The sequence below is a fragment of the Pistacia vera genome, unplaced genomic scaffold, assembly GCF_008641045.1.
Source record: "Pistacia vera cultivar Batoury unplaced genomic scaffold, PisVer_v2 Contig609, whole genome shotgun sequence".
NCBI classification, from domain to species: domain Eukaryota; kingdom Viridiplantae; phylum Streptophyta; class Magnoliopsida; order Sapindales; family Anacardiaceae; genus Pistacia; species Pistacia vera.
In genome coordinates, this window is record NW_022196456.1 from 435,395 (window position 1) to 458,714 (window position 23,320).

The 23,320-nt window shown below is 35.5% G+C and overlaps 1 protein-coding gene and 1 pseudogene across 1 annotated transcript; both read right to left on the minus strand.

The window, feature by feature from the left end:
- Positions 1-1,298: 1,298 nt before the first annotated feature.
- Positions 1,299-4,421, minus strand: LOC116110631 (proline-rich receptor-like protein kinase PERK5). The gene is made up of 4 exons (XM_031396851.1): positions 3,868-4,421; positions 3,519-3,596; positions 3,340-3,410; positions 1,299-1,430 (listed from the first exon to the last, which is right to left on the minus strand). The coding sequence occupies exons 1-4, from the start codon at positions 4,142-4,144 to the stop codon at positions 1,299-1,301; spliced, it is 558 nt and encodes a 185-aa protein (XP_031252711.1). The 5' UTR covers positions 4,145-4,421.
- Positions 4,422-9,441: 5,020 nt separating this feature from the next.
- LOC116110632 lies at positions 9,442-17,112 on the minus strand (annotated as a pseudogene).
- Between the last annotated feature and the right edge of the window lie 6,208 nt (positions 17,113-23,320).

Here is a 23,320-nt window from a genome sequence, read left to right on the forward strand (position 1 = left end):
AGCCACGGATCTAGCCAGAAAAGGCCAGATCGACACGTTACGACACAGATCCGATGGGTCTGTGTCGTAATGCAATTTCCCGGCCAGTTTCCGGCGGTGGTGGCCGGAATCTGGCACCGCGGGTGGTGGAGATGTTTTTGTCATTTAACAAACTTTTTATATGTGGGGGTGTTTAGTTAAATTAGCAAACCTAGGGGGTTTTTATAAATTTTTAAATTTATAAAAAACTAAAATATCAAACTTTTAAGGGCATTTTAGTCTTTTCACTATTAACAAACAGAAATCACTAACAGTAGATGACGGAAGGTGCCTGTTTATCGTTTCCAAACCTTTTAGGTATCAATTTATCGTTATAGCAAACCTTGGGTATACGCAAGTCGTTCATCCCCCAAAAAAAGAGAAAAGTAAGCTCAGATCAATAGTATATAGGGGTAACAACTAACACGTAGATAATAGCTTTCAAAACCTGTCTTATCAATTTACGAGGAAGTAACTATTAAGTAATGTCTTTACACCATCCTTTATACCATTTTCATTACACTATGATCATTTTACTAATAATAATTCTATTATAATATTAAAAATTTATGTAGATGTGACGTATATCACATTATAATATAATGAAAATGGTGTAAAATGTGATATAAAGGTAGCATTTCTCCATTGATAATTGAGATTTAAAACAACGGTTGATTGTGTGTTCAAGAATTTTACTATTTTAGAGTAGTTAAAACCGGGCCAAAACGGCACAGGGCGGAGCAGGTTTGCTTTTACCAAGCAGAGATTTCCTGTCACCCGTGACCTGCCCAAAAATATCCGAGGTTGGGGCGGAAGTTGGAGAATTTTATTTGCTATCTAGGGTGCTGAATGCCAACCCTAGAGCCTTAAGAAATGGTCGATATTCCATGCTAGCAATTAAACTTCACATTACCCAGAAAAAAAGTAAAATGTTACTGGAACATTGCATTGATTCTATTATACAGTAGCGCATCTATACCAAATGATTCAGTCAACATTACCGGCAGAGGAGGTTTGCTAAAATACCAGGCACTCCAGTTCTTTGCGCAACATTATTTTTCTTAAAAAAAAAAAAAAAAAAAAAAAGAAAGAAACAGTGCCCGCTGAGCCAGACCAGCAACATTGCCAGCGAATAGTGGTTCTCCCTGCAGTGCAGTTAACAAAATCTTGGAGTCTACCAATAAAGAAACAGAGAAAACTTCATATGGCTACAGCATAGGAAAAATGAATTATGATTCTTCTTGGCTCGGTGTCCTAGCTTTATCATTAAGAATTAAGAATCAAGAAAGACTTTTAAGGCACTTCATCAGAGCATTAGTGTGTTCAGGCTTCCCAACAGACACACGCACATAACCCTTCAATTCCTTTTTGTCATAATGACGGATCATGACGCCCATTTTCGCAAGATCCTCCTGCGTTACAAGATTTGAAATATTAGCCGAGTTAAGATAGCAAAACATGTTCAGTATCATTCGCAGTTGTAATAAAAAGATTATAATGTAAAACATTTAGCTGTAGCTGGTTGTGACCAAGAAACCACCGGTTTCGCTTGGTGGGCCGGGAATGCCCAACCTACCAATTTATCCGGTAAACTGCTGAGGGCTCATGTAGCCCATGCTGGATTAATCGCATTCTGGGCCGGAGCAATGAACCTATTTGAAGTGGCTCATTTCGTACCATAAAAACCCATGTATGAACAAAGATTAATTTTACTTCCCCACCTAGCTACTCTAGGCTGGGGAGTAGGTCATGGGGGGAAGTTATAGACACTTTTCCATACTTTGTATTCAGAATACTTCACTTAATTTCCTCTGCAGTATTGTGCTTTGTCGGTATTTATCATGCACTTCTGGTACTTGAGACTCTTGAAGAATCTTTTCCATTCTTCGGTTATGTATGGAAAGATAGAAATAAAATTACCACAATTTTAAACCAATTGGTAGCATGGCGAAAAGTGAAATTTTTGAATTACTAGAAACAAGATACCTAGTATTTGAACCGCATGGGAGGCAAATATACTTGGGCTTACGAGTAATGTGTAGTTTATAGATGATTCCACATATCTAGGGTTCATGCAATAGTCTTGTACCTCTAAAGAGGTATGTTGTATGGCCGTCTCTCGGATATGCAACAATAAATAAATAAACAAAGATTTTCGTTCACTTAAATTCAACCTGACTAAGTAACCAGAAATCACCAGTTTTACAAGCCTGAAAACTGAGACCAGACCATTTCTAGATATTTATGATGGTTAATTAAATTATCAAAGAAACTATTCTACAACATACAACACCATTCAAGATTCTACATCATTCATATTTGGAAGGAACTGAAAGTCCCAACCTCAATGAGAAGGAGAGGAAACCACCATATTGGCAATTAGAGAACCCTTGACTTGCAGGCAACTTAAATTTTTTTTGGGAAAGACTTAAAAAATGCAACTTCCCCCATCCATTTGTCTTAGTCTACCAAAACTGTTTCACCATTTCCAATTTCCAACTTCACAAATTGAATAATTTAGTGCCAAAGGATGGCACCTACCACAACCCCTGTGCTTACGTTGGAGTCCCAAACATCCTTTTGAAGTCCATATTTATTTCTAATGACAACATGCAAAGGAGAATTGCTTCTGAAAGAAATCTCAAAAAGCCACTTTTATGGCAGAGCTATATTCCTCCTCTTCCCCTTTAGAAATGGCTTGGGAAACTATTCTGCAACCAAGTGCTCTCTTTTCCTTTCTCTTCTTCCCAGCAGAAACCTGTCATTATTTTCTCTAGTTTTTGCCGCATCCTTAGGAATATAAGAAGGTAAAAGTAAGACTTAGAAGCTGCTGACAATAGAAGAGCGAGTCTACCTCCCCCAGAAGACAGATTTTTCTCCACCTCCCAAACTCTGATGAACTTTCTCAATAACCAGATTCTAAAAAGCCATAACCTCAGGGTTGCTTTGCAAAGACATTCAAATATACTTCATAGGCCAACCGCCTATCTCACAGCAAACTTGGGTATGAGCTACACAATCTTCTTTCTTGAATGTACCAATGATTAAGCTACTTAAAAAGCAAGTCAACAACCTCAATAATATTAAGAAACTCAGCTTTATCCCCAAATGAAGAAGATTGTATCACTGGAAATTTATGANGGGGGGGGGGGGGGGGGGGGGGGGGGGGGGGGGGGGGTAACCTAAAAGTGCAAGAGCCAGTGCGCACCGAGAACATTTTTGCAGGTATGGTTCAAGTATCGAGAACACTGTTACACATTTATGATATTTTTTAAAGTCTACAATGATAATGGAAAACATCAAATCTATCAGTCATCGTACCTTTGCCTCAAGGCTATTGTCAACAAGAATATTAGCAGACTTTATATCACGGTGTATAATCTTGGGGTGACCTGAAGATAAATTGGTGTCAAAAAGAGTGAATCTTCAAGAACAACACCTTGAATATCACAATTTGTTTAAAATTTAAGATGAGAAAGTAGTATTGAACGAATACTCACAGTCTTCATGCAATCCTCTGGCTGACCCTAGAGCAGTTTTCATTCTAGTTGGCCAGTCCATATTTGGTCTACCATCTCCTGCAAATGTTATTTAACTATGATGAGACCAGAGTATAACAGTTGATAAATTTCATTCTATTTTGCTAGAACTAGTTATGCTTGTTTCTGAAGAACTTCGTATAAGGAAAACTAAGTTAATAAATTCAATTATATGCAACGGGTATAGCTATAATATTGCACGAGGAGAATTTTGAAGGGATGAAAAATTGAAAGATTAAGAAACTTAGGGATTTGTAAAAATCTTTCTTGCTCATCAAAGCAACAGAAAATAATCACAGAAAGCACTAACCATGTAAATGAAAGTACAAGGTTTTATTTGGAACAAACTCAAAGACAAGCAATCTATGGGCCCCAGAAATGCAGTATCCATCCAGAGATACGAGATTTCTGTGATGGATACGATTAATGATCTCAACCTCTGCCCGAAACTCACGCTCCCCCTGTCCACTGCCAGCTTTGAGCTGTTTGATTGCGACCATTTTCCCATTAGGAAGGACACCCTTATGGACACATCCAAAACCTCCCTGACCGAGGAAGTTTGCACTAGAGAAATTGTCTGTTGCCATCTTTAGCTCTTCATAAGTAAATGTTCTCCGCAAACTTCCAGGACTAACGCCTAGGGAAGGCAGTGGGAAAGGTTTATCAGCAACCAAACTGCCACTAATCGAATCACCAGCACTAAACAGCGCATTATCAACAATACCAAGGCTCTCTTCTCCCGGTTCTTCAATTGTATACAATTGGTCCTCGAAAGTTAGCTGCTATTCTGTAGAGCGCTCGGCAGCTAACATTTTGATGGAGCGGTAAGGGAAGTCACGGTCGGAAAGGACGGAGAGGAACTCTTGGCCGACGGCGCCGTAGACACCGACGACGGCCAAGGAGGGGCCGGAGTCAAGGAGGGTCGTGGGAACTTTGTGGAAGAAGCCTTTGGTTATACACACGGAGATGGGGGGGTGGGTATGAGTTGGGTGAGGATTGAAAATGGCGGTGGCCGCCATCGAAGAAGATGTTTCAGAGAAAAATGGTTTGGTTATACACTTGGAGATGGGGGGGCGCTTGAAACGGAGGTAATAAGACATATGGAATGAGAGAAAAGAGGTCAAACTCAAAACTCAAAAGTATTTGTTATAATTTAAAATAATATTAAAATTTATATGTAAATAAAATTAATTAATATTACACAATTCATACATGTAATTTTAAAAGTGATAAGCATTATTTTTTTCACAAATTAATACATAAACAATATATATAAAACATTTAATTTGTCTGAAGATATTATCTCTATTATATATATATATATATATATATATATTATATATATATATATATACTCAATGTCAATGGAACTAATCCAGTTTTAAACACTCTATTCATATACAAATAATAATAATAATAGAGATATTTTTACTAACCTTAAATAGATATTTAAATATATACTTTCGTCCTTCCCAAAAAATATTCTGATTTTAGAAATTATATCCCGCTCAATTTACTTGTAAGATTTTTGTTGGGATTGAATAAGTTGAACAAAAATAGAAAAAATAACGTGAGTGAAACAAAAATCTATTTAAGGTTCAAATGAAAATATCTCTATTAGTAACTAGTAAGGACATTATAAATTAAACTTATTATAACATTTTTTAAGGAGAGGAAAGAATTGTTTTTAATTTAAAACTTTTGGAAAAAACAAAAAAGAGAATATGGAATGGAGAAAAGAGGTCAAAAGTATTTGTTATTAAGATTAAGAGATATTATTTTATAAAATTAATTTAATTTTAAATAATATTAGAAATTTAGATGTAATTAAAATTAAATAATGTTCCACTAATCATACATGTAAATTTAAAATGATATATTAGATAGATAAATCACTGCATATCCTGGATAAATTTATATATATATATATATATCTATATATATATATATATATATATATATATATATATATATATATATTATTATATTGTTTATGTTTATTTGTGAAAAAAATATGCTAACTTATAAATTTATCTAAATTTATATCACTGCATATCCTGATAAATTTATAAGTCAGCATATTTTTTTCACAAATTAATACATAAACAATATATATATGTTTTTTTTTTTTTTTTTTTTAATTTATTGTATTACAATATTTAATTTGTCTGAAGATAATCATCTGTTACATTCGACAACTTTCATATAGCTACACAGTGGAACCAATCCAGTTTTAAACACTTTATATACAAATAAACTACAAATGATACTATAAAACTATAAATGCCTTCTCCTCGTTCTCAATGCTCAACTATCTGCTCATAGGACAGCATAGGGTTCAGTCTTCCAATTCAATTCCAAAATCAGTTTTGGTTTTAATGAAATTCAATTTGTCAAAAAACTTGATTATGAAAACTCCGAATTCATGTTTAGAAAAAGACTGAGGAAGCTTGAGAAACTTATTTAATTAGAGGTAAAGCATTTGGAAGTACCTGGTTCATTCGTGACGACCCAGCTGAAGTACGACAGAAGCAAGAGCACAAGCAACCATTGAGCCATTTCAGTAGAGTCATACTCCTCAAGTATGGTCAACAAGAGGCCCAAAGTTGCCCTCTCCAAAGCTAGAGCAAAGGCCTTGCCTAAAATTCAAATAGTTTGTAATTTTTCCTGAATAACTTTTACAACTAAGAGAAGAAAGACCCCAGCCTTTATCGTGTTCCATGGAATATGCAGAAAAGGTTTCACTTCATTATTGTACAATTTTTCCCCAGTACATATAGAAATACAGCATCTACATAATTATCAAGGCATCCGAATTGCATAAGAAGACATCAAAGGTTTTATCTAGTTTGAAAATTTGCATGTGCTTATCAGAGCACATGCAGTTGGAAACTATCTTTTTCTGCAAAAAATTCATACTTATTCTATTGATGAGTATCGGAAATGCAGTGTATTTAGTGGTTTTGTGGATGGATTGTAGGGATACAACGTTGTATTTGTAATTTTATTGCGAATTTTCGTATAATTCTATTTTCCAAATCACGTATGTGTGTTGGTTTTCGGGATTTCAAGCGCATAAATGGTGATTTTGTGTGGCAAGGATGATCCGAGGTATGAGACATCGAGTGTAAGAAACAAAAGAGAAGAGCAAAGTCAATTTTCAAGACCACGCTGCAGAGTTTTTCTGGCTGCCCGTGGAAAGAAGGACTTGCATCGAGATTGGACAAAAACTTCATGTCGCAACATGAATTTGCCAGTGACGCACTAGGGTTTTGTTGACACATATTTTGACGAATAGTGTTAAGGCACGGTGCCATAAGCCACACCGCACGTAGTTCATGCAGAAAGGAAAAATATACCTTTTCCAACTCTGACTTAGTCTTGTTTTATTCCTAAAACTCCTTATGGTCTAAAAACTAAAATAGGCTTTTGTATTTTTATTAAGGGGACTTTTTACTGAAATTAAGAGGAGAGTTTATTCAAGGAAAGGAGATCTACTTGTGGTTTGTCTTCATCTCTTGTGTTCTTATGTGTGGGAAGATTTGAGGTTTGCTTTCCTAATGATAATGTGTAACTAAACTTTGTACTAGAGATCCAATATAGCCTAATTTGAAGGCTTTTGTTTAATCAAATCTATTTGTTGATCAATTCAATTTTGTTCTAGATTCATTATTTACTTAATTCAATTATAATTACTTATTGTGTGATGACCCTTAATGTGGATTAATAGTTTATGAGTTAAGATTAGGCAGACACTATATGCTAGTCTTAAATAGCTCTTGTGAATAAACGATTTGTATTTGTGCATACACCTTGAAGATGTGAATTGATTATGATTTATAGTGCTCTTGATCTTAACCATAGTTAGTAAAAACGCGTATTATATGCGAATTATACGGACAGCCGTATAATCGCGTATAATACTCGCGTATCCAATTTTGTAAAATCTTCCGTATAATTCGCGTATAGTAAGGTGTACCGTATAATTCGCGAATTATTCGCAAATAATTCGCAAATTATTAAAAAAAAATATATAACCTCACACCCCCAAAACGACGTCGTTTTGTGGTTTTATAACAAAAATTAAAACAGAAACAGATCTGGTTCACACTTCACTGGTTCAGTTTCAGTCGTTCTTCTTCAAATCTTCGGCAGTTCAGCAGCAGTTTCTCTTCCTCAGTTCAGTTCTTCTTCAGCTTTTCTTCCTTGTTCTTCATGTTTTCAGCTTTCTTCATCTCTTATTCTCTCTTCCAGGCTTCAACTTCAAGTTCGGGACTTCAAAGGTACACACTTTACACTTGTATCGTTTGGTTCAGCTGTGAGTTCTTCATGGGAGGAAGAGATATGAAGTGTGTTTTCGTTTTGGAGAATGAGAGTTTCAAGAGTGTGCGAATTGTGAGTGTTTGTTTAGAGAGAAAAAAACTTTTTAATATATCGGAAGAGAAACAGTGTGGGGAGAGTGAAAGAGAAAGAGAAACTAATCTTTAACTAAATTAGGAAAAGGAGAAGAAGTAAAAAAATGAAATAATGAATATTGATTATTACTAATAGATACGGTGTCGTATCATTTTTCATCAGAGTATCAGGTTGTAAATAGTCAACTTTCAATACAGAAAAATAGGAATTTTTTTTCCTTTTAATTAAACCCTCACTTCATGCATGTTTTGGTAGAATTCAAAAACTTGATAAATGAAAATAAATTATATTGACCCTTCATGACTTAATTTAAAAACTTTGGTTAATTTATATTTTATAGGAATTTTTAATTAAAAATTCTTTATTGTGTATTTGTTATTGGTTAATTAAATCTTTGCATTTATCAGGTATTTGATGATGTTCTCTACTTTCTCTTTATGTTCTTGTAAATACAGTCAAATTGAATACTTTTTTATTTGAAATGTTATGTTGATTTTACCAGGTAGTCCATAAAGTGTTAAAACTAGATTGATATTGCCGTATTTTTCAAACGTATTATTACAATGCACCGTATTAAACCCGTATATACCCGTACCGTATTTTTCCCGTATCCGAATTTTATGGCCGAATTTTTATAAACGTATTTTTCACCATTTACCGTATTATACCCGTATATCCCGTACCGTTTTTTTTGCCGTACCCGTATTAACTAACTAGGGATCTTAATGAGTTTTTAACCATTAACTAGAATACACACCCTAGCTATTTAGTGTTAAAAATACTAAGTTAATCTTGAACATCTTACGATAATACTTAGTTACGACAGTACGAACCCTAGAAAGTGGGTTGAGATAACAACAGTTTGATTATTAATGTAAAGCTAGTAATTACAATGATATTAATACTTAGGTTTTAGTAATTGGATTCAAGTCAGTTGTCATTTAATCGTTATTTAATTGTTAGCTTTAGTTAATTTTACTTTAATTTTTCACTTGTTACTCTTCGTATTTATCTAATTTATCTTATTTTTAATTAAGCATAGTTATTAAAATTATTGATAACTTACAAATCTCTAAGGGACGACACTCGTATTTGGTAGACTAGACTACCAATCGATTCGTGCACTTGCGAGTTTAATTTTGATTCAACATCTACCTTAACAGGCCATTATCTAAATTTATCCACTGATCACTGGACTATGCAAGTAATGAATCGGCAAAATCCCTGATAATGAACAGTGATAAAACACTGCCTCAACTATCAATTATTTTCTTAAGTTTTACAAGTCACTTGTCCCCTTCATGCTTCTCTCGACTCTCTACGACCACAAAATTCCTAAGGACCTACAACAACATAGATTTAGTCCTGTTAAACATGTTGGAGCTCGTTTAAGAGAATACTTACCCAGTCAGCTATGCCACAAAAAGTCGTTTCCCGGTATAAACTCCACCAGCACAACCCCAAAGGATTAGACATCTGATTTATCAGTGAGCTTCCCAGAAGCAGCATACTCCGATCCAGGTAACTGCATTTTGGTGAATGTTCATGAGAGGTCACAGAGAGGATTGTTTCAAGACAATATGAGTAATTGTTTCTGGTGAAAGCAAGTAAGGTAGTTATTCAACAATGAAAACAAAAATGAATTTTACCCAAAAGTTCCCATAATTCGAGTACTGACATGAGTATCAGTATCTGGAAAATACTTAGCAAGTCCAAAATCAGCACCTAGTAAAAGAAACAAGTAAATTCATTCATCATGGATGTTACACCAAAGCAGGTTGAATTTGAGCACTGACATTGACATGAATGTGACGTCTAGAGTCACATGCAGTCGAAATAACCAGAATGCTTTTACCACATTATAAAAAAAGTTTACTACTTGTAACGTTTAAGGAATCTTAGAAAAACATCCTTGGCAGCTATTTAGAGCTGTTCCAAAATTTTTAAGAAGGGGGGGGGGGGGGGGGCTTTGATTTTGAGTCTCATGGAGTCTTTCTGTCCAATCTTGGATTCCGTTCACCTGAGCCAGGAATTTAAAATTTAAAAACATAAATCGACTTAGCCGAGAAAGGAGATGTCAAAGTTTTAGTGGTTTGTGGTAGCAGCTTACCACCACTGTACTCTAGCTTTTCTCCCAGTAGCCTAAACAAGTTGTCCAAATAAGAACATCCATGTCCAGACTGATAAACTAATTATACCAAACGGGTTATACCCATTGATAAGTTGGGAATACCGGAAGAGTTTAACCATAAATAATCGACTCTTAACCATCTCTTCAAATAAGTGGAAGATTCATTAAATTGTGAATTTGACATGTCATCCCTCCATGCCCATGTCATAAAGTTACTTGTAGAGAGAATAAATCATGTTGCAAAATGACCATCTGTACATTTTATTAAACATTTTTAAAAATTGACTTTAGTGTCTATTTTCCTGGAGATTCCTTTGAAAGGGAATTGGGTGAAGGATGGGGAGTAAAGAGGAGAAAAAGGGCTACTTAAATCCTTTAAAATTCTGTATCTGAGGATGGTTTGTTGAAATTAACCTAAATATAATATAATTATTAATAATTTGTCTCTATAATCTCTTCAGCTTAATTCTCAGCAATATCCGAATTCTGCAGGATGCATATTGTTGTGGTTGTTATTCTCTGACAAAAGATAAAAATGATTAACAATGCCCAAACAAAACTTGGCTCTGCAGGGAACGACATAAATGAAAACGGAGAAGATAGCACTTCTGGATCCGAAATATTTCAGGAATTTAATCAGGTCCGAGTAATTATATATGCTGATAGCAGTTACAACCAATATGTCTCGCGTAATTAAGTCCGGAAACCAGCTTCCTGGGAAAATTAAGTTGTGTTTTTATTAATCCAATGATATTAAACTGGTTGGTGGGTTTATATTAGTTTTATTTTATGTGATTTTGAATTTTAAAGAGAATAAGGTGAGGTTTGTTGATTTGTGTGACATCTGTATATGTATGATGACTAAACAATATTGAGTGAATAAGATTATATGTTTGTTTGTAATTTTTAAATATCTAGTTATAAATATTGAGTGCACATTTTCTTTTATGGTCGAATGATAAACCCTTTAGTCATTAGGGTTAATTATACTCAAAGGATTTTGTGTTCGAGTTATAAGAGGTAGTTCCTATCAAATTTGTGCAATGACCTTGATCTATTGGCTTGTATGATATTATTGTGAGTCTGAACACCTCAGTTACGTTAAAAAAAAAAAAAAATTACTTGAGTGTTAAGTACCATTATATATATGTCTACATTTTGCATTACAAATATAAAGTTGATAAAATATAAGAAACATATTTTTATTTTGTTAAAAAAAAAAAAGTTAATTTTTCTAGCTTAGGAAATTATTTTCAAATAAATAATAATAATAATAAAAACTCAGAAACTTTAATCATATGTAGTTGCTATGATGAAAGTGAATATTGAAGAAAACATTCACATCCGCGAGGGGGGCAAGGCTCGGGCCTAATTTGGGACGGATCCTTAAGAGACCGGACCAAAATCCTAAAGGAACGATCCTAGGCCATGAGTTTTCCTAGGGCTTGGACCAGTCCTAGGCCTGGAATTTTTTATTATTATTTTTTTGTAAAATTATATTTAAACTCCTAAATTTATTATGTATTTTTATTATTGGGGTTTTAAAAATAGAAAATGATAGAGTTACTGAAAATTACACACCGAATTTATGTATCGAATGACGTGACAAAATCCTAACAGTTGATTAATATTAACTTATAATGAATCAACGGTCAGAATTTCATCACGTTATTCAGTGTACAAATTCGGTGTATACCCTTCGGTAACTGTAGCACTATTCTTTAAAAATTAAGGCTGGGTTTTTGATACTTTATAGGGAGGTTTATGTAATTTGGGGGTTTTAAAAATTAATGGGCCCGGGCCTGGGACTAGGCTGGTCCCTCCTCCCTTGGGCCTGGTCTGGTCCTCGGACTGGTCCTGTCTAGGACCAGGTTTTGGGCCCACCCTTGGATAAACTAAGAAAAAAATCAATATGATTGATGCTTTATAACATTTAAATCAACTGGCTGAGCCTTCCGTATTCGGCAACTTTTTTCTGAAAAAGCCAAACCTTATAAGAATTCCAATCAAGAAAACAGAATACTCGAATTGGTGCTTTATCCATCTATTTTTGTTCAACGTAATTAATCCCAACAAAAATCTTACATGAATTTGTCAATTGAACGGGATATAATTTTCTAAAATCAGAAATTAATTTTTGGGAAGGACCAAAGAATATATTTAAGGTTCAAGTAAATATATCTCTATCTCTATTAGTAAGAAGATGATAAATTGAACCTATTTGATATCCTCAGTCCTCACATGATAAATTAAACTCATTATAACATTTTCTGAGAGGAAAATAATGTTTTTAATTTAAAATTTTAGAAAAAAATAAAAAATAAAATAAGACATATGGAATGGAGAGAAAAGAGGTCAAAACTCAAAACTCAAAAGTATTTGTTATTAATTTAAAATAATATTAAAATTTATATGTAAATTAAAATTAATTAATATTACACAATTCATACATGTAATTTTAAAAGTGATAAGCATATTATTTTTCACAAATTAATACATAAACAATATATATACAACATTTAATTTGTCTGAAGATAATTATCTCTATTATATATATATATATATATANACCAAAACTGATTTTGGAATTGAATTGGAAGACTGAACCCTATGCTGTCCTATGAGCAGATAGTTCGAGCATTGGAGAACGAGGAGAAGGCATTTATAGTTTTATAGTATCATTTGTAGTATTATTTGTATATAAAGTGTTTAAAACTGGATTGGTTCCACTGTGTAGCTATATGAAAGTTGTCGAATGTAACAGATGATTATCTTCAGACAAATTAAATATTGTAATACAATAAATTAAAAAAAAAAATAAAAAAAAACATATATATATTGTTTATGTATTAATTTGTGAAAAAAATATGCTAACTTATAAATTTATCTAAATTTATAATCACTGCATATCCTGGATAAATTTATAAGTCAGCATATTTTTTTCACAAATTAATACATAAACAATATATATATGTTTTTTTTTATTTTTTTTTTTAATTTATTGTATTACAATATTTAATTTGTCTGAAGATAATCATCTGTTACATTCGACAACTTTCATATAGCTACACAGTGGAACCAATCCAGTTTTAAACACTTTATATACAAATAATACTACAAATGATACTATAAAACTATAAATGCCTTCTCCTCGTTCTCCAATGCTCGAACTATCTGCTCATAGGACAGCATAGGGTTCAGTCTTCCAATTCAATTCCAAAATCAGTTTTGGTTTTAATGAAATTCAATTTGTCAAAATAACTTGATTATGAAGAACTCCGAATTCATGTTTAGAAAAAGACTGAGAGAAGCTTGAGAAACTTATTTAATTAGAGGTAAAGCAGTTTGTGGAAGTACCTGGTTCATTCGTGGACGACGTCCAGCTGAAGTACGTACAGAAGCAAGAGCACAAGCAACCATTTGAGCCATTTCAGTAGAGTCATACTCCTCCAAGTCTGGGTCAACAAGAGGCCCAAAGTTGCCCTCTACCAAAGCTTTATTGAGCGAAGGCCTTGCCTAAAATTCATAATAGTTTAAGTAATTTTTCCTGAATATACTTTTACAGCTAAGAGAAGAAAGACCCCAGCCTTTATCATGTTCCATGGAATATGCAGAAAAGGTTTCACTTCATTATTTGTACAAGATTTTGTCCCCAGTACATATAGAAATACAGCATCTACAAATAATTATCAAGGCATCCGAATTGCATAAGAAGACATCAAAGGTTTTATCTAGTGTGAAAATTTGCATGTGCTTATCAGAGTTACATGCAGTTGGAAACTATCTCTTTCTGCAAAAAATTCATACTTATTCTATTGATGAGTATCTGAAATGCATGTGTATTTAGTGGTTTTGTGGATGGATTGTAGGGATATAACGGTTTTATTATGTAATTTTATTGCGAATTTTCGTATAATTCTATTTTCCAAAATCACAAGTATGTGTGTTGGTTTTCGGGATTTCAAGTGCATAAATGGTGATTTTGTGTTGGCAAGGATGATCCGAGGTATAAAAGACATCGAGTGTAAGTAACGAGAAGAGAAGAGCAAAAGTCAAATTTTCAAGACCACGCTACGCAGAGTTTTTCTGCACCGCGACGTGGAAAGAAGGACTTGCATCGAGATTGGACAAAAACTTCATGTTACAACATGAAGAATTATGTGCAGTGACGCACTAGGGTTTTGTTTGACACATATTTTGAGAAATAGTGTTAAGGCACGGTGCCATAAAGCCACACCGCATCGTAGTTCATGCAGAAAGGAAAAATAATACCTTTTCCAACTCTGACTTAGTCTTGTTTTATTCCTAAAACATCCTTAGTGGTCTAAAAACTACAAATAGGCTTTTGTAATTTTACTAAGGGGACTTTTTACTGAAATTAAGAGGAGAGTTTATTCAAGGAAAGGAGATCTACTTGTGGTTTGACTTCATCTCTTGTGTTCTTCATGTGTGTGGAAGATTTGAGGTTTACTTTCCTAATGATAATGTGTAACTAAACTTTGTACTAGAGATCCAATATAGCCTAATTTGAAGGCTTTGTGTTTAATCAAATCTATTTGTTGATCAATTCAATTTTGTTCTAGATTCATTCATTGCACTTAATTCAATTATTAATTACCATTATTGTGTGATGACCCTTAATGTGGATTAATAGATTGAATGAGTTAAGATTAGGCAGACACTATATGCTAGTCTTAAATAGCTCTTGTGAATAAACGATTTGTATTTGTGCATACACCTTGACAGATGTGAATTGGTTATTAATTTCTAGTGTTCTTGATCTTAATGAGTTTTTAACCATTAGGTTAGAATATACGCCCTAATTAGTTTAGTGTTAAAAATACTAAGTTAATCTTGAACGTCTTATGATAATACCTTAGTTACTACAGTACGAACCCTAATAAGTGGGTTAAGATAACAACAGTTGGATTATTGACATAAAGCTAGATAATTACGATGATATTGGATACTTAGGTTTTAGTAATTGGATTCAAGTCAGTTGATCATTTAATCGTTATTTAATTGTTAGCTTTAGTTAATTTTACTTTAAATTTTTCACTTGTTAGCTCTTCGTATTTATCTAATTTATCTTATTTTTAATTAAGGCATAGTTATTAAAATTAATTGATAATTTACAAATCTCTAAGGGACGACACTCGTATTTGGTAGACTAGACTACCAATCGATTCATGCACTTGCGAGTTCAATTTTCATTCAACATCTACCTTAACAGGCCATTATCTAAATTTATCCACTGATCACTGGACTATGCAAGTAATGAATAGGCAAAATCCCTGAAAATGAACAGTGATAAAACACTGCCTCAACTATCAATTATTTTCTTAAGTTTTACAAGTCACTTGTCCCCTTAATGCTTCTCTCGACTCTCTACGACCACAAAATTCCTAGAAGACCTACAACAACATAGATTTAGTCCTGTTAAACATGTTGGAGCTCGTTTAAGAGAATACTTACCCAGTCAGCTATGCCACAAAAAGGCCGTTTCCCAGTAATAAACTCCACTAGCACAACCCCAAAGGAGTAGACATCTGATTTATCAGTGAGCTTCCCAGAAGCAGCATACTCCGGATCCAGGTAACTGCATTTTGGTGAATGTTCATGAGAGGTCACAGAGAGGATTGGTTCAAGACAATATGAGTAATTGTTTCTTGTGAAAGCAAGTAAGGTAGTTATTCACAAATGAAACAGAAAAATGAATTTTACCCAAAAGTTCCCATAATTCGAGTACTGACATGAGTATCAGTATCTGGAAAATACTTAGCAAGTCCAAAATCAGCCACCTAAGTAAAAGAAACAAGTAAATTCATTCATCATGGATGTTACAATCAAAGCAGGTTAGAATTTGAGCACTGACATTGACATGAATGTGACGTCTAGAGTCACATGCAGTCTGAAATAACCAGAATGCTTTTACCACATTATAAAAAAAGTTTACTACTTGTAACGTTTAAGGAATCTTAGAAAAACTCATGGGCAAGCTAAAACTCAGTTATCTTTAATTTAAGAGCTTGTTCCAATCATTTTTAGGGGGGGGGGGGGGGGGGGGGGGGGGGGGGGGGGAAACCTAAAAGTGCAACGGCCAGTGCGCATCAGAACATTTTTGCAGGTATGGTTCAAGTATCGAGAAAACTGTTACACATTTATGATTCTTAAAGCTACAATGAAATGGGAAAACAAAACTATTAATCATCGTACCTTTGCCTCAAAGCTTGTCAATAAGAATATGGCACACTTATATCACGGTGTTATAACCTGGGTTGACCTGAAGATAAATTGGTCTCAAAAAGAGTGAATCTTCAAGAACACACCCTGAATATCACAATTTGCTTAAAATTTAATATGAGAAACTAGTATTGAAAAACTATCACAGTCTTCATGCAGAAGGCCAATCCTCTGGCTGACCCTAAAGCATTCATTCTAGTGGCCAGTCCATAGTTGGTTCTTCCATCTCCTGAAATGATTATTCACTATGATGAGACCAGAGTATACAGTTCATAAATTTCATTCTATTTGGTAGAAATAGTTATGCTTGTTTCTGAAGAACTTCGTTTAAGGAAAACTAAGTTAATAAATTCAATTGCATGCAACGGGTATAGCTATAATATTGCACCAGGAGAATTTTGAAAGGATGAAAAATGAAAGATTAGAAAATTAGGAATTTGTGAAAAATTTCTTGATCATCAAGCAACAGAAACCTAATCACCAGAAAGCGCTAACCATGTAAATGAAATTCCAAGGTTTATTTGGAACAAACTCGTAGACAAGCAATCTATGGACCCCAGAAATGCAGTATCCATCCAGAGATACGAGATTTCTGTGTGGATACGATAATGATCTCAACCTCTGCCCGAAAACTCACGCTCCCCTGTCACTGCCAACTTGAGCTGTTTGATTGCGAACATTTTCCCATTAGGAAGGACACCTTATGGACACATCCAAACTCCTTGACCGAGAGAAGTTTGCACTAGAGAAATTGTCTGTTGCCATCTTTAGCTCTCGTAAGTAAATGTTTCTCCGCAAAATTCCAGGACTACGCTAGGGAAGGCGGTGGGAAGGTTTATCAGCAACCAAGTGCCACTAATCGAATCACCAGCACTAAACAGCGCATTATCACACCACCAAGGCTCTCTTCTTCAGTTCTTCAATTGTAGAGCGCTCGGAAGCAAAAATTTTGATTGGAGCGGAAAGGGGAGTCAGTCGATGGGGACGGAGAGAGGAACTCTTCGCCGACTGCGCGGGGACACCGGCGACGCCAAGGAGGGGGACGGAGACAACGGAGGGCCGTGGAACTTTGTGGATGAAGGGTTTGGTTATACACATGGAGATGGGGGGGGGGGGGGGGGGGGGGGGGGGCGGCTTGAAAGAGGAGGTGGTATGAGTTGGGGAGGATTGAAAATGGCGGTGCGCCATCGAAGAAGATGTTGCAGAGAAAAATGGTGGAGGCGGCTGTGAATGAGAATGAAAGAGGTGTCGTTTGTGGTATACGAGGAAACTTATACTGAATGCCTGCTCAAGTTTCGAGAATATAACCTTGAAAGGTTTTTTATTTTTTTTTATATTATTATTTTTTTTTTTTTTGGGTCTAAAAATCTGAGTGACAACTAAAAACATGCAAAAGAGGCTAGAGTAAAATGATTGCAATGTGAGTAATATCAAACTAATGGAAATTTGTTTAAATTTTGAAAATTAAAAAATGAACCTCAAATCAAATCGATTAATCGAAGGAGGCCACCTAAAGAAAGCGATCGACCGAAAAACACTTTTCTCTCTGCGATTTCAATGATTAAGGTTTGGGTTCTAGAGAATGGGGGAAGCTTTGTGGGTTCTAGAGGATGGGGGAAGCCATAGGGAGGTTGGAGAGCTAGGGATGGCAGGAGGGGGTGGAATAGGGGACTGGGGGTGCCCTACATATTGCAAGGTGGTCTGCATTAGCTTTGTGCAATACCCCGCAATATGCAGGGCAGCCCCAACGCAACGCCCCACCACCCCCACCCCCCCCACCCCACCCCCCCCCCCCCCCCCCCCCCCCACACCCACCCCAAACAAAAAAAAAAATTCCACCCCTTCCTACCATCTCCAGCCATCAAACTTGCCATAATAGCCTTTGTAGGGCTTGCATTGGCTTCCCCAGTCCTCTCGAAGCCAAAAATACCCACTCCCTAATGCCCTCGAAGCCCATATCCCCCAAATTGATAGCCTATTGGTTGTTTTAGTTTTTTTTTTTTTGGGCTAATGTTTAGTTTATATTCATTGTGCAGTGTTTCCGAAGCATAAATTATAAAAACTATGTGTTGGAGGTTGTAATCGATAGGATACCATACTTCTCCCATAAGGGTGATGATTAGGTCGAGTTGGCAAGTGTTTATGAGAATAAAAGAGATTTTAGGTGAACAAAAGAGGGGTATGGACCAAATCAAAGATAGTTGTTTTGGTTATTTTGTGGACATAGGAGTCAATTGAATAAAGCGTTCTGAGGGCGGGCAGCACATTGTATGTTACTCAGTTAAAAGAAAAAAAAAATGAAATGTAGCTCGTGGTGGATAGGAAGCCACTACATTTTGGGATGATAGAATTTTCCTTGATGACAAGCCTAAGATGTGGGGCATTTTCATAAGCGGAAGAGGAAGAGAGAATAAAGAAGAGTATGGCAGTTGAAAACTTTGTTACAAAGGTTTTTTTTTTTTTTTTTTTTTTTGGGGGGGGGGGGTGGGGCGCTGTGCAGGCGTCTATTACGATATGTGATTTAGATGAGAGGTTAGGAAAAGATGGGTATACCTCTTCGGAGAACTTTAAGATATGCCTCATATGGTTCTTGCATTTCATCCTAATGACTTATGACTCAACAAAAGCCATTAATATGGATTGGGTGCGGTTTGCAAGCAACAAGAGTTCTTTAATGCTTATTCATGGAGAAGGTTATCATTTTAGCTAACCATTGAGTCTCTATGCAGAAAAGACATGGCGATAGCCAATATTTCGAGAATGAGAGACCGAGCACTTACAAGGTGGGGTGCGGTGACACACACTTCTTGATGTGCCACTCAACATCCTAGGAAATTGCGGTGACTCATCCAAAGTCTCCTCTCTCCCCCCACCACCCCCCCCCCCCCCCCCCCCCCAGGCAGGATTAATCTTTTGATATGTACTTGCTTTTAAATATGGCTTAAATTTGATTGATTTTTTTCTTATTGCAGGGAGTCATCCGTTCCTTCTCCACCCCTACTAAGGGTGAATTGGGAGTGGAGTATGTTACATCATTCGTACCACTAGACGATGTAACAGATGAGGGGATAAACCGCCTAATACAGGACCTAGAAGGGGTCATTCATTTGACTGCAACTGTAAGGCCATTACTTGAGCATGTGTTTGAGACCGAGGAGGATAAAGCTTCAGTCAGTGAGAGGGAGAGGATGAAGAGGTTCGTACACCTCCACCCAATTGGCAAACTGGTGCAGCAAGTACCGATTTGCTGAGGTGTTAGAAGAATAAGGTGGTTGACCTCATAAACGGTCTCTTTGACAGTTTTACAACCACCGTTTACGAAAGGTTTGAGATGATGGAAGACTGGATGAAAAGAGTGGAGGAGAAAGTTTATAGGGTGGTGGAGAAAGTTGGTAGGGTATTAAAAGTGGTTAAACTGCAACCTCAGCATAGAAGAGAGAGCTGAAAGAGCAACCACATAAAATCTCCTTACACGACAGTAAAGTATGGAAAGAAGAAGATAACGAAGAAAAAAATGACGAAGTTCGTGAAAGTGGAGAAGTGAAAATGGCAAAGGGTAAGGAGGAAGGAGGAGGTGGGGAAGTGAGAATGGAGAAGGGTGAGGAGGGAGGCGGAGGAAGTGGGGTAGTGAAAAGGGAGGAGGGTGACGAAGTGGGAAAGTGAAAACAGAAAAGCAAAGGTTGATTTGTATAGGCCAATAGATGAGAAAAAGAAAAAAACTATTTGATAAGCATATTTTACACTATGATTTTGCATTGAATTTTGATAGGATTTAGGATACTTTTCATACAATTTGGGCCATAATTGCTACCTAATTCTATTAATTTGTCTTTGTAGGCCTAAACGATGATTTTTAGCATAAATGACAGTTTTGAGCGTAAATTGTGTAACTTGAGCTTGAAAACTCGGAATAACCTGAATTCTAGAAGCTTTGGAAAGCTAAGAAGAAGAGCTACAACGTTCATGTTTTGGGTTTTCCTAATTCTGACTGGACAAAGGTGAAAACTTGGCTTGAAGTGTGAAAAGGACGCTGGGAACTGAAGAAAAACGTCTTTGGACGTGCTTCAGTATTTCTGCCATAACTTGAGATTTAGACCTCGTATTGTGCTGATTCTTGAACTACCAGAAAGATAATTTAAAGGGCTACAATTTATATGTTTGACACTTTTCCAGATTCTAACTATATCATGCTCAAATTGGGTCTGTAATTCTTCGCCGCGGCGAAAATCTGCGTCAGATGCAAAAATAAAACGACGCGTTTTGGCTTGCTAGGGCTTCGTCCTTAAGTGAGAGAGGTATAAATAGACGAAAAGGAAGAGAAAAGGGGCTTGGGTCGTGATTTGGGAGACAGCTCATGGAAGGAGAAGATTATTGAAGATTTGGGCTTCAAATTAGAGAAGATTTCTCCATCTTTTGCTGCTTTTCAATGATGAATCTTGATTCAGTTTGTTGTTGTGTTTATTTCGTTTTTGAGTATGAACTGAGTTGTTAGCTAGGGTTTGATGTAATCTGATACAATGATTCAAATTTATATGGATTGAATTACTTTGAGTTTTAATTTCATGATTGAGTGTTTATCTTTGTTTAATGCTTTTGGATGCTTGATCACCATTCAAATGTGTGTTGTTCACAATGAGACTGAGAAGTGATTTGTGATTGTGCCTCTTGGGATAAATACCATAGATTAGCAAACGCTAGAGATAGGTTTAGCGATCTATGAAATCTAGATAGAATTCCACAAAGCTTAAAATCCTTTGAAATATAATCTTCATTTTGTGGGTGCGGAAGCTTAATAGGGATAAGTAGGGAAATGTGATGCATGAGAATGTATGTTTTACAACTTAGGGAATTCGATTTTCAATCAAGGAATTAGAACTTGGGTAATAGATTCTATGATTTGGGTTAGCGTATTTAGGTGAATTCAAACCCCTAGCATTTGTTTAGAATGTTTAATTGTTAAGTTTGGGTTTTGCATTGTATTTAGTTTGTTAATCTTCCATCAATCCAATTTATTGTTGCTTCAATTAGGACTTAAACTAGAAAAATCGGTAATTAGTAACACTATCCTCGTGGGAACGATACTCACTCATCACTTTATTACTTTTTGCGACTAGTATACTTGCTATTTTTGCATGTTGTAGTAAACACGCATCACTATTATATGTCTATTACAATGAGAAAGGAAATGATGGTTATGTGAAGTGAAAGACTGAGGATCATCCCCGAGAGTGGTTTAAAATGATGTTGACAATGGGCATGTGGCTCGACGACTCGGTAAGTTATATTCCTGTATTTTTGCTTATGTTTTCCAGGTGGTATTGAATACTAAATCGTTTAATCGATCTATTTTTTTTTAGGAGGTTGCTTAAGCAATTTGTTTTGTTTTAGCAGATCACTTAAGTGATCTGTTAAAAAAAAAAAAAAAAAAAACAGATTGTTTAAGAAAAAACAATTCTATGATGTTTGAATAGACACTTATCATGTTGTTTCAATTTGATACAGCACATTGATGAGGTATTGACACTTATAAGTTTGCGATAGAGCAGTAATAGTGATATTTTGTATCTGCACTATGCCATTACTAATGTGTCCTTTGGCCAAAACCTAGTAAGTACCTATGAGATATTAATGAAAAAGGCCAATGGTGAAGGTGCAACAAAGGGAGGCAAGCAGAAAAGAATGGTTGCATAGGAGTTTGATTGTGTCTTTGCTGATTTTCAGTTTGATGAGAGGATGATGCAGTATATATGGGGGGGGAAAGCCCAAATATGGCAAAAATTAGGCAAACGTGAAAAGAGTATACTACATTATGAACATTAAGGATATGCATTGGATAACCGTTGTTTGGCTACTAGAGGAGGGCTTGCTGCAAATCCTTAATTGCAACCTAAGTATTTGTTAGGAGAGGCAGTTGGACGCAGAGATGCAGTTGCTATGTACATTGTTCTCATAGCTGTTGCAAGACAACAAGATGTTTCAGCACTTGGGTAATGAACTACTGACGAGAAAGTGGCACACAAGCGTATTCTCATCCCGACAAATGATGCAGGGTAAATTTTGTATAAAACTTGCATAATACAATTGTTCTATAAGCTGATTCTAATATTAATGTTTTCCTCCTTTTGTAGTGCTGATTGCTGGGCATATGCACTAAAATTTATTAAGTTTGACATGACCAACACTCCAATGAATAGCTTGAATGATGATACAATGAGCAACTTTCGGGAGCGCTTAGCTGTTGAGTGCTTCCACGAGCATATGGATCTCTTAGTTACTACAGAAGGTATGCTTATAATAACTAATCTGTACCAGTTCTTGATGTAGCACTTCTTTAATTTTTTGTTTGTTGGTGATGTTGTAGGTATGGATCATTGGGCCATTGGCTAGTCTTGTCGGCCAATTCTAGTGTTGTTTTCATTATTAATACAAATTATGCTGATGGTTGTTAAGATTGTGAAGCACACCATGGAAATTGTCAACCTTTTGACTGACTAAAACCTAACCCAAGTCATTGTTGATGTTGTTATTAACATATAAGAAAGTTGGACTTAGAGTTTTGTAGTTTATGTGAATTGCATTTCTTATATGGATAAATGGGTTGTCTTGAATTGGATTAGTTGGTGCAATTAGACGTCAAGCTATTAATAATTGGGTTGTAGTGCATTAAATTGATGTTATGTATGCTTTGTTGCCAAGGCCAAGGTTGGATAATGTTGGAAGGAGTGCTATAGAAGAAGACAAAGGGGCTGCTACTGCTGTTGCTGATGCTGAAAGGATGCTGGATAATTTTGGAGGATGGGGAAGTGGCTAAAGACAATGATGAAGAGGGAGGATGGAGGCTGTCGATGCTGCTGTTATTTTTGGTTGCTTTAGGACATTTATTTATTGTGTATAATGTTGTATTTTCATGTAATTGACACATTTTAGATTTATAAATGACCAATTCAGTATTTCTTTCCCTTTTTTTACTTTG